The following is an 11302-nucleotide window of genomic DNA, read 5'->3' on the forward strand; positions in this document are numbered from 1 at the left end:
ACTGTATTTCCCCTCTGTTAAAGTGGTTTGTTTGGCATTAACATGACAGATACCAAACACAACAGTCTCAGCAGTCACAATTGCTAAGACTTGTTGATACCTCTTTACGGTCTCCTGTGCTAGTTCAGGCTCCTCTAATGGGTCACACCAGCTTACAGAACGTCAACTACGGTCTTCGTCTTTCAACCTGCCAAAACTGAAACATTCAAGTACATTTACACGTCTTACCTGTTGAATTGAAGTCTTGTTCAGTCACAGGTTTCGCAGAGTGCATTAGATGTGTTTAGACCGTCCAGCTCCAGCTCATCTGCTGTCGGTCTGTTTGTAGCTCCTGTTACCTGGCCGTGTACTGAGCATGCTCAGTGAGGCCCGCTGTTACCTGAGAGTCACATATGTCATTTTGGAATAAATGAGCCTCTGCACACTAACTTTTACTCTGACTTTATTTATTGACTTTTTAAATCAATTTATTTTCAGCTACAAAAAAATACAAATCCGACATAGTGTTTCATGATTTAAAAAAAGTGATCAAAACTGAGTTAAAAGCATTCTTCAGTAACAACCTTCTGTGAACTAGATCTCGTCTTTATCCTTTACCAGTTCATCCAAACACTGAACCTGATTTCAACCTCCACAACATGATAACACAGTCATTAGTAAATTTGCCCTGTGATCGATAGATAATATCATTTCATGGTGAGGACCATTTTCCCAGAAGCCCCGGGACACTCGATGATGTCGTGATGTGCTTGAGGTGCCTCTTGGAGCCGATACTGACGTCCCACGATGGGCTTCAGCCACCCGGCCTCCATCCCCGAGAAGAGCAGCGCCGCACACTCCCCCTGCTCCTCCTGCAGACAGAACAGCACTCGCTTTAACAAGGGTTTTCTGCAGAATAAAACCACGTGTAATCTCACTTCACTGTAAGAACTGGATACAAAATCTAGTATTCTATGATCCACTTGAACCTGAGGCTTTACACAGGAACTAAATAAAACTGTTATTTTTAAGAGTTTAAATTATACTTATGATTCTAATTTAGCATTTTGCCAAAACAACAATTGAAATATTATCTAGTTTTTGTTATAGATTCTCCTTCAAATCAGAAATAAAGATCATTTAGGTTGATAGAGTGGCCTTTTGCTCAAGTAGTTTTGCCATAAATCAAGAAATCACAATAAACCAAGTATTCAAGACATTTAGAATTTCTCGTCTACAACTAGTGTCCATTGTATCTTAACAACAAATGCTTTATATAATTCCATATTACATGACAGCAAGCAAATGTAATTCTAGCATAAATTATGGAATTACTACTAATAAAGGTTTATCTTACATTTGGAATGGCCTTAATAAAGCATGAACAAAGACTTACGTAATAATGAGTAAATAGTTGATCCAAGATGATTCAGGCTTAGTAACTACTTAATACCCTAAATTCAAATCCTTAAAAAAAACTTGTTACTAAGCCTGAACTATTCCTAATAAACTATATGTTCATTATGAAGTCTTTGTTCATGCTTCATTGAGGCTAATTAAGGTGCAGTTATTATGGCGTTAGTACTGTTTCATACCGGCGTTGCATAAAACAGAGCCACTCCCATGATGCAACTCTCTTTGACCATCGTGTCTCGAGGGTTGATCTCAATGGGACCCCGAGAGCCGACCACCTGCAGAAAGAGTTCAGCGAAAAAACCCTCAGGTTATAAACAATTCAACTAGGCATCAGCGAAAAAAGAATATTACAAAACGTACTGCAACTCTTCCTCCGTAGGCCAGCATCTTTAAGTCTCTGTCGAGGTTCACATTCGAAAGCATCTCCACAATCACGTCGACGCCTGCACCTCCAGTCGCTTCCTAGACCCAACAAACAAACAAACAAACAAACAAACAACTTAAAAATACGCTTAACTTGTCAATATTAGCGCAAATGTAGGCTGTGTTATGAAGTATACCGTGATTTTGTCTGTGTATCCGTCTTCTCTGTGGTTAAAAGCCAAATGAGCCCCGTTGTTTAGAACCAGCTTGAGTCCCTCTGGGGTCCCGGCGGTCCCTAGAACTTTGAGTCCAAGAGTGCGGGACAGTTGACACGCCGCGACGCCCACCTACACAAACGTCAATTATATTTATAGTTCTGAACAGTTAAAGGTGCACTATGTGACCTTTCCGGTGGAGGATGTGCCAATTGCTTTGCCTGGAATTTCACATTACGGCAATAAACACTATCTATATAATATAACATCTATATTCATGGTATTTTTATTTTCTAAGCAATAATAAAACTGCTGTAATTGAATAAATGATATAAAATTCCAAACAGTCACACTGTATTTCCGTGGAGAAAAAGATGCACAGTGCACCTTTAAGGAAGCCGACCTTGATTTTAATATAGATTCTGCACTTTTTCACTTCATTTAGTTGTCAGATATTCACTTAATTATTGCACTAAATATGAATATGATAAATTATTAAAACTATGGGCTTAAACAAACCCAGGGTAAATAAAGTTTTGTTATTTTGCCATTAAAAAGTATGACTCACTCCTCCACTGGCTCCATGAATCAGCACCGCCTCTCCAGGTTTGACTCTCGCTCTGAAAAACAACACTTTAAATCCGTTTATAACCGAATTATGCCTGGATAATTTCTCTTAAAACACCAGTGGGTATTAGACTTACTTGTGAACCAGAGCTCTATAGGCAGTGAAGTAGGGGATTCCTATGGCCGCTCCTTGGGTGAAGTCTAAATTGTCGGGAAGTTTGTAAACGCAGTCGTCGTCGGCGACAGTGAATTCAGCGTAGCCTCCCGTCACTGTGGATGTGGTGAAAACTCGATCTCCTGTCTAGAAGAAAAAACTACTGTGATTTATTTTTTCTCTAAAACCATTGCCTGGTCACAAAAAAAACAATTGTAAAGAAACGAATCAGAGCCAACTAGAATTAACACAGTATTCTTCTCATTTCTCAATTATGTTCAAATCCTGCACAGATCTATTTAACTAATTATAGGCAAGGCAAGATTATTTGTAGAGCACAATTCGTCCACAAGGCAATTCAAAGTACTTCACACAAAAAAAGGAAAAAAAGGAGCATTTAACTTGGGACCAAGCCTGCAATTAAATCTGGACTAGACCAGGACCAACCAGAAAATCTGTTTGGACTATAGTCTGTGTGTTTTGTCCATTTTTGAATATATTGTATTGTATTCCTGATTAATACATGGGGATTGAAAAAATAAATAGAATAAACTGTGCAGTACATGGTGCACAGAGAAACAAATAAAGATTGATAAACGTTTTACAAAGACTCTGTAAAGATTTGATGACAACAAAACTGGTATTTTAACTGCCATTATCATGTCTGAACCTATAATTCAGGCTGTGGTAAACCTTAACAACACACAAAGCTCTTGTTGAATAAAAGCTGTGTCACTCTGACCGTCTGACCTTGACCACAGAGACTCCATCTCCCACGTCCTGCACGACCCCGGACACGTCGGACCCCGGAGTGTACGGCAGCGGGGGCTTTTTCATGTGTGTCCCGCTCCGGATGTACGTCTCCACTGGATTCACGCCACAAGCATGAACTCGAATCAAAACCTACAACAGAAGATATAGTTTAGAAAAGATGCAAACGTTTTACATTTTAAATGTTGTTTTAAGGGTTGTTTATTTAAACAGAGGGTTCAAAGTCATTCAACAACTTCTCTAGAAGTAAATTGTACTCAAGTGCAGATGTGTTTTGAACAGATCATTACTAATTCTGCAAATTCTGCAAATCTAGTCAATCCACTTTATTTCAATAGCACATTTTACAATTTACAGACAAAAATTGTTTTCAAAGTGACGCACACAGTGAAACTAAATCCATTAGTTAACACAGTAAAAAACACATAGAATAAAACAAAATAGAATAAAAACAACAGACTGACACTAAAACAGTAAAATAGAAATAGGCAATAAAACAAATAAATCGGAAAACACAACTCACACAGTGCTAAAAGCCAGCGAATAAAAGTGTCCTTGATCTTATTCTCCTCATTTTCACTGCATATATTATTTAAAATTTCCTATTGTTGGTATTTACATTGCATTTACATTTGCATGACTTTTTCATGCCTTTCTGACACACTGCAGAGGGATTTTAAAGCAAGACGAAAAGCTGCAGCTCATTTAAACCTGAGCTGCATAAAGTCTCTACAATGATCACTGCAAATGTAAACATTACCAGATCAGAGTCGGTCATAGGTCACTCACCTGTTTGGGTCCAGGTTTGGGGACGTTCACGTCGGAGCAGATTTTGAGCACAGACGGACCTCCAAACTCACTCACTCGGATGGCTCTCATCAGTCTGCTGCCCGACATGTCCACACCAGGCCGAAAAGCAACAATAACAACAACAACAACAACAACAACAACAACAACAACAACACGAGTCTTTTACTGTCACGTTGAACTGTCAAACTTCAATTTGCAGACCTGCTTCCTCTGCGCTCACAGCGATAACGTTTTTGTGTCCGTGGCGCCGCCTGGTGGAGAGGAGTGGGACGTGTCCCAAATCAACTCGACTGTATTTTACTTAGTGAACAACTAGATTTAATACTAGTAAAAGAGGTGGGAGACAGACATTATACAGTTACATACATCGATAAATATTGTGTGAAATCCTTTGACTTTGACAAAGTTCATCCCATCATCCAGACCATAACCAGAAAGATAGAACCCCATGAATGTATGTTATTTACATTTGTATTGATGTTGTCTTGTTTTTCTTTGTCACTATTTTCAAGTCATGTTGCACCAGTAAAAAGGTGGGACATTATCTACATACGTGACGAGGAACAGTTTTTTTTTTTTAACCTTTAACATATTTATTTTATTCTTTATAACCTACTTTTTATTTTATGCAGGTCTCTTTATTTTTGGTTGATTTGCGTGTATTCTGAAAACAACAGAAAATAAACTAATGTAAAATGACCAGATATCATTTTAGTGAACAAATACATTCATGAAGTGAGAAAACCAAAATGGATAATCAACCTCTGTATCTACCTGCGTTGCACCAATGAAATTTCCCCATGTGGGACAATAAAGGAATATCTTATCTTATCTTATCTTATTATTTTTGCTAAATCTGAGGGTTGCACATTCCCCTTTACACCAGCAGAGGGCGTTCTCACCAAAACAAAACTGACTCGATTAGTTTGGTCTGAATCCAACATGGCGCCGCCCGTAGACACGATAGTTCTTACATATACAAAGTTACCGCTGTAATTCAAACAAAATAGACCGTGTATCTTCTAATTCTAATAGTCGGAGTAGTAATATAAAAGGTTCTAGTTAAATTTAAGTTGTGAAAGCCAATACAATACAATAAGATGGCGTGTAGGAGCAGGATATTGGCAGTGAGGCTCCTCCGCGGTCTCAGATCTCACACTGCCCGTTGTCAAGGCTCAAAACCGGCCGCGGTTCTGACGCACAGGTCGATCCGAGCTCCAGAAAGGAGACCTCCGTCCCGCTGGTACACGTCTCAAACTGCCACGACAGGTAAGCAACCCAAAACACTAATAACGTGATGATTTCATGGTGATGTAGACTTGGTTTTGCTGGCTTCAGAAGCAGAAATTTCAGATCAGAAAAGAAAATACATAAAGAAAGCGCTACGTAACTTTTCTGGTGGGGATGCCAAGAATATTCAATAAATGGCATTCAAGTAGAGGCATCTTCATAGAGAGAAGGAGGCCAAGTTAACTTACAGGTCAGATCTGATGAGGCATCCCCCATGAAGTTAGAATTCTCATTTTTCAAGGTGTTTTTCGTGATAAAACTCCTGTAATTGATTGCAATTGAAGATATGTAGAGTAAATCATGCCATACTGTGAAATATTTTAGGCAAAGCAATACAATCTCAACGGAGATGAGCTGTAAAGTACAAAAATCGGGTATACATTGATACTAAAACTGGCATTAAAAGTAGATTCTCATTTGAACAACTTCCGGTAACAATACTGAAAAACAGGACAATCTGACCTTTCCTGAACAGTTGCATAATGATCTTAAGCTTTATGATTAAAATACCACATTAAGAAGGCTACTATTTTGTCTCAAAAACTACAGTCTATTGTCTAAAAAAAATAATTGTGGTATCTGAATCAGTAGGCAAGGCAAGTTTATTTGTAGAGCACATTTCATACACAAGGCAATTCAAAGTGCTTCACACAGCAGGAAAAATGCATTAAAATCACAAAGAAATCACAGAAACAGGAATACAATAAAATTGACTAAATTAAAAATTATCAATCCAACTGATTGTCTAAACTAATAAAATCACAAACAAAAGAGAAGAGTGCAAAGAAAAAAGAAAAGTAGTAGCTAGTTTTGAACCTATTTCCTAGTGTTTAATTCGAGTTTGACATTTTAGTATCGTGACAAGTGGCATCAATACAAGCATGTATTGAATCCAATATTACAAAGGTTACATATTGTACCTTTTTAATTTTGAAGTATGACTCGGGTATTAGCTTTTAATGCAGGAAAATGTGCATTAATTTGCCTGTAGTTAAAACGAAATAAATACTTGATGTGTCATGAAACGGTTTTAGCTGAAATTTTGTACACAATAACGTCATTAGCTGAAGGATCGAGGTTGTCTTAGTTCAGGAATAGAATTTAAAAAGTATGATGTGGCATAAAGTGTCTGTTTTTCTGTGATGCCTTCAGGAGTCAACAGTCTGTCGTTCAGGACGCACACATGTGGAGAGCTCAGATCAGCACACATCGGGGAGAAGGTCACTCTGTGCGGCTGGGTCCAGTACAGGAGGTACATGTTCTAAGATCTAATTCATTCAATGCATCTAACAACTTAAGATTTACTCATCCGTCGTCCTATTCAACCACAATCCATCAGACAGGACCTCTTCATCATCCTGCGAGACTTTGGAGGCTTGACTCAAATCTTAATCCCACAGCAAGAAGTATGATATTTTAATGCATTTATTATGGATTTGATCACTCTTTTGTGCTCAATTATGGACATGTTGTTTCAGTCAATGCTTGATGTAAAATGCGCTTTAAGTGAAATCCCAGTGGAGTCTGTAATAAAAGTTAAAGGAACCGTTCAACAAAGACCTCCAGGACAGGAAAACAAGGTATTTTATATTTATATGCTCTAATTTGTACTATACACTTTTTTTTTTTTCAATACGTGCATTACTCTCTTTCAGGACATGCTGACTGGACAAATTGAAGTCTTAGCTGAGAGCATTGAGATCTTAAACATCAGCAATAAGCTCCCTTTTGAAATCAAAGACTTTGTAAAGGTGCAAAGGCCTGTTTGAAATGCAAATAGTTTGTTTTTGTTTTGTCATGTTATTTTTACATTGTTTTTTTATATCAGAAATCCGAGTCTTTGCGTATGCAGTATCGCTACTTGGACTTGAGGTCTTCTCGGATGCAGAGGAACCTCAGGCTGCGCTCGGAGCTGGTGATGAAGATGAGAGAGTATCTGTGTAACGTGCACGGTGAGGAGGGTTGAAAGCACTGGATGTTCCTTTACAAAACATGTTTCTGTCAGATTTATTGTGTGCAAAAAACTGTTGAACTCATTTTTATTTTCTTACTTTCAGGATTTGTTGATGTGGAAACGCCAACTCTGTTCAAAAGGACTCCAGGGGTAAGCTAAAGGTGCTTTTGATTCAATGGCAAAGTTCCTCCTTTGGGCTGCAACTAACTAATGATTTTTGAAGCCATTATTATTTTTGATTAGTCGACCAGTCAGACAATAATTTCCATTGTGCGTTGAGATTTTTCAACCACATCTTTAATCAAATAAAGGTGACGGAAGTTTTCTAGATGGAGAATATTTACAAAAAAAAGTATGTTATTGATGATTTTTCACGTTTTGATATAATAACTCTGCTGTCTTTGGCAAGTTATTACGCTTAAGTCATTATGCAGTAATGCTTAATGCGAGTTTTGCCATTAGTGGCTTATTTTATATACATATTTAAGTACTTTAAGTTAATAACCTAACTTAACTGCCAGACAAGAGACATAGACAAACTTTCTTAATCCTCAAGAGAAATTGCACACAGAGGCTCACACATGAGTGTACACAGTAACAAATAAGTGGTAATAAAAAAAGTTTAAGTAATTAAAGTGTCAAAAATGGCAAAAGACGTGTAAAATAAGGTACAAATATAGACATGTATAAGTAGAATCAAATAAAAGTCAATAAAATAGAGAGACCGTGTGCAGATGAAATGGTAGCTTTGATGTGACATGAGCTTTTTTTGTTTTATTTGTTTCAGGGGGCCAAAGAGTTCATCGTCCCATCTCAGGAGCCCGGCAGGTTTTACTCTTTGCCTCAGAGTCCACAGCAGTTCAAGCAGCTCCTGATGGTGGCCGGTGTCGACAGGTCAGTTCCACACAGCAGCTTTGTACGAGAGCTCAGATATAATCCAAATAACAACTCTAAAACAACAAACTGGATGTGTAGTTCCTTGTCCTTGTTTCTGTTGCCATTCACCCACCATCTTCATATGTGGGGAACCAGTTAAACTACTGGATAATGGTTTCGCCTGATTTTCTTGCAGGTATTTTCAGATCGCTCGTTGTTACAGAGACGAAGGCTCTAAACCGGACCGACAACCAGAGTTCACTCAGGTACAACTGATTTATGACTTTTCGAAATGACCCGCTTTTGTTTACTTTGCTATTTTCATTTGAGAGACTCACTGACTCTCTGTGAAATAGGTAATTATTACACATTTAGATATGCCTAAAACACACAATTGGAAAGGACATTTAAGCTGATAAATTGTTCAATAATTTAATATGATTCTAAATTCTAAAATTCTGATCCTGTTTTTTGTACATATATCATATTTAAATCGCACTTAGTCCATTAGTTTTATTTTGCATGCCAGTAATTTATTTTAGCATATTTTAGCATTGACTATACTTTTTACTACTATTGTTATTATTACACTGTTTTATGTTGCACCTTGAAGCCAAAGCAAGTTCCTAATTTGTAAATGGCAATAAAACTGATATTTAAGTGAGGATAAACATGCATCCTCTCATCCTTAATTACGTCAGAGATAATAATAAGCATGCATACCTTCCTTTATAATCTTAGGTGGATATAGAAATGTCATTTGTGGACCAGTCTGGTATCTTCGCTCTGGTAGAAGGGCTTTTACAACACTCATGGCCCAAAGACAAAGGCGACATCGAGGTTCCATTTAGAAAGATGACTTATGAAGAAGCCATGAGAATCTATGGCGTCGACAAACCCGACACACGGTTCGACATGAAGGTAAAGATTTACACTTGGGCATTTTTGAGCGCGTGTCGTGAGCTGTAATTACTTTCCCACGTGGTCTGTCTCCATCTATCAGCTGCTGGACGTGAGTGAAGTCTTCTCTTCCACAAATGTTGGCTTTCTACAATCCGCTTTGAGTCGGTCAGGAGGGACGGTCCAAGCCATTTGTGTCCCCAGTGGAGCTGTAAGTATCCGTCATGATATTCAAAACATCTTATAGTTTTGGGGTCACTTATTAAAGGTTTTTTGTGTGTTTTTTTGACTCAGACACATTTTACCGGAAAAGATTTGGATGCAGTGAAACAAAAAGCCATGACTCTATTTAATCAGGTAAATGAAAACATGTAGTGAGTGAAATATACGATGTTAATTATTCAAAAGTGTGTGTTTTGTTGTAGGTGGTGACTACTTTTCAGATCAGAGCTGATGGATCTATAAAGTCTCCATTGAAGAAGTTGTTGTCCGTTTCCACGACTGAAGCTCTGATGAAAAAGACCCAGGCCAATGCAGGAGATCTGCTGCTGATCGCGGCGGGATCCCTCCAGACTGTGGTGAGAGACTGCATTTTATATGAAGTATTTTAGTATTTTAGGGCCTGCACTGTCAATATAGTTATTATTGTAGGATTTAAATAACATCGCAACTGCAGTAACACGAGATAAATACATTTGATTGACTTGTTTGCATCTTGGTAACGTACAGTTAGCTAAGCTGGATGTCAACAACAAAAGAAAACAAAGACACAAAACTACGAAACATTATTATCCATGTGTTATTTCTGTTGTCTGTTTTAAACCAGTGCCCCCTGCTGGGTAGTCTGCGTCTTCAATGCGCAGATCTTCTCGAGTCTCACGCCGTCACACTTCGGGACCCCGCAGTCTTTCACTTCTTGTGGGTGCTGGACTTCCCTCTGTTTCTGCCTAAAGAGGAGCGTCCAGAGGAGCTGGAGGCTGCTCACCATCCCTTCACCGCTCCTCACCCTAAAGACGCTGCTTTACTGTACACGGAACCGCAAAAGGTAGGCCGCCCGCGTCTGCTGCTTTGATTGTAGCTGAAGGTGTTTTATTGTTTCATTTACATGTGACTTTGCGATCTCAGGTTCGTGGGCAGCATTACGACTTGGTGCTGAATGGGAGTGAGATCGCTGGAGGCTCCATTAGGATCCACAGAGCCACTGAGCAGCTCCATGTCCTGAAGAACGTCCTCAGGGTTTGATCATATATTCTAGATATTTTAGAAATCAGTTTGAGTATAGCCTTTTAGATTAGATTGAATACTATAAATTTTTAAGCTTTTCTTTCCAGGAGGACCCCGGTCTTTTGACCCATTTGCTGGAGGCACTCAACTCGGGAGCGCCACCACATGGAGGCATTGCTTTAGGCGAGTCCAATTTGTATATTTGCATCAAGAGATTACAGCATTATTATTATTATTACAGCTGGCTATTACTCTCAACATATAGAATAAATACAGAAAAGTTTATTAACAGTAATGCACTTCCTGGTTTAGGTCTGGACCGCCTTGTCTCCATCATTGTCGGAGCGGCCAGTATACGTGATGTCATCGCTTTCCCCAAATCTGTCAGGGGTCATGACCTCATGAGCCAAGCACCAGATTATGTATCAGAAGAAGAGCTGGACTCGTATCACATCTCTGTCAAGTGGCCGACAGAGAAGACGGATGTTGTAGAAGCTGAAAAATAAGTTTATATAAGACTTTATGTACGCAAACCATACGCTCCATTACTTTAACATTACCATTAAGACTTTAATACCATTTTAAACTGCATTAGTGGGAAAGAGTCTTCAATAGTAACTAATAATGCTTTACAATAATTCACTCTATTTACTGCTCTACAAGTTATTTCTATCAAATGTTTTTTTTTTAATTATTATTATTACGGCAATCATGATTCTGTTATGCACTGTGAAAAATACTGTATCCCTTTATTTGCAAAGTAACTTTAATGATTTGAATGCA

The 11302-nt window shown here is 38.4% G+C and overlaps 2 protein-coding genes across 2 annotated transcripts; one reads left to right on the forward strand and one right to left on the reverse strand.

Moving 5' to 3' along the window:
- Positions 1-592: 592 nt before the first annotated feature.
- On the reverse strand, positions 593-4434 carry cryz (crystallin, zeta (quinone reductase)). The gene is made up of 8 exons (XM_072440342.1): positions 4255-4434; positions 3445-3597; positions 2678-2841; positions 2542-2593; positions 1956-2105; positions 1756-1857; positions 1575-1670; positions 593-851 (listed from the first exon to the last, which is right to left on the reverse strand). The coding sequence occupies exons 1-8, from the start codon at positions 4360-4362 to the stop codon at positions 687-689; spliced, it is 990 nt and encodes a 329-aa protein (XP_072296443.1). The 5' UTR covers positions 4363-4434; the 3' UTR covers positions 593-686.
- A 775-nt stretch (positions 4435-5209) lies between these two features.
- Positions 5210-11062, forward strand: dars2 (aspartyl-tRNA synthetase 2, mitochondrial). Its single transcript, XM_072440923.1, has 17 exons — positions 5210-5544; positions 6718-6817; positions 6905-6971; positions 7044-7145; positions 7221-7316; positions 7394-7517; positions 7623-7669; positions 8307-8413; positions 8592-8661; positions 9137-9316; positions 9399-9506; positions 9590-9652; positions 9721-9873; positions 10122-10340; positions 10421-10531; positions 10627-10702; positions 10832-11062. The coding sequence occupies exons 1-17, from the start codon at positions 5376-5378 to the stop codon at positions 11023-11025; spliced, it is 1986 nt and encodes a 661-aa protein (XP_072297024.1). The 5' UTR covers positions 5210-5375; the 3' UTR covers positions 11026-11062.
- The last annotated feature ends 240 nt before the right edge of the window (positions 11063-11302 follow it).

Source organism: Eucyclogobius newberryi, unplaced genomic scaffold (assembly GCF_026437365.1).
Source record: "Eucyclogobius newberryi isolate DKJ021-1_F unplaced genomic scaffold, fEucNew1.0.hap1 SCAF_12, whole genome shotgun sequence".
NCBI lineage: Eukaryota > Metazoa > Chordata > Actinopteri > Gobiiformes > Gobiidae > Eucyclogobius > Eucyclogobius newberryi.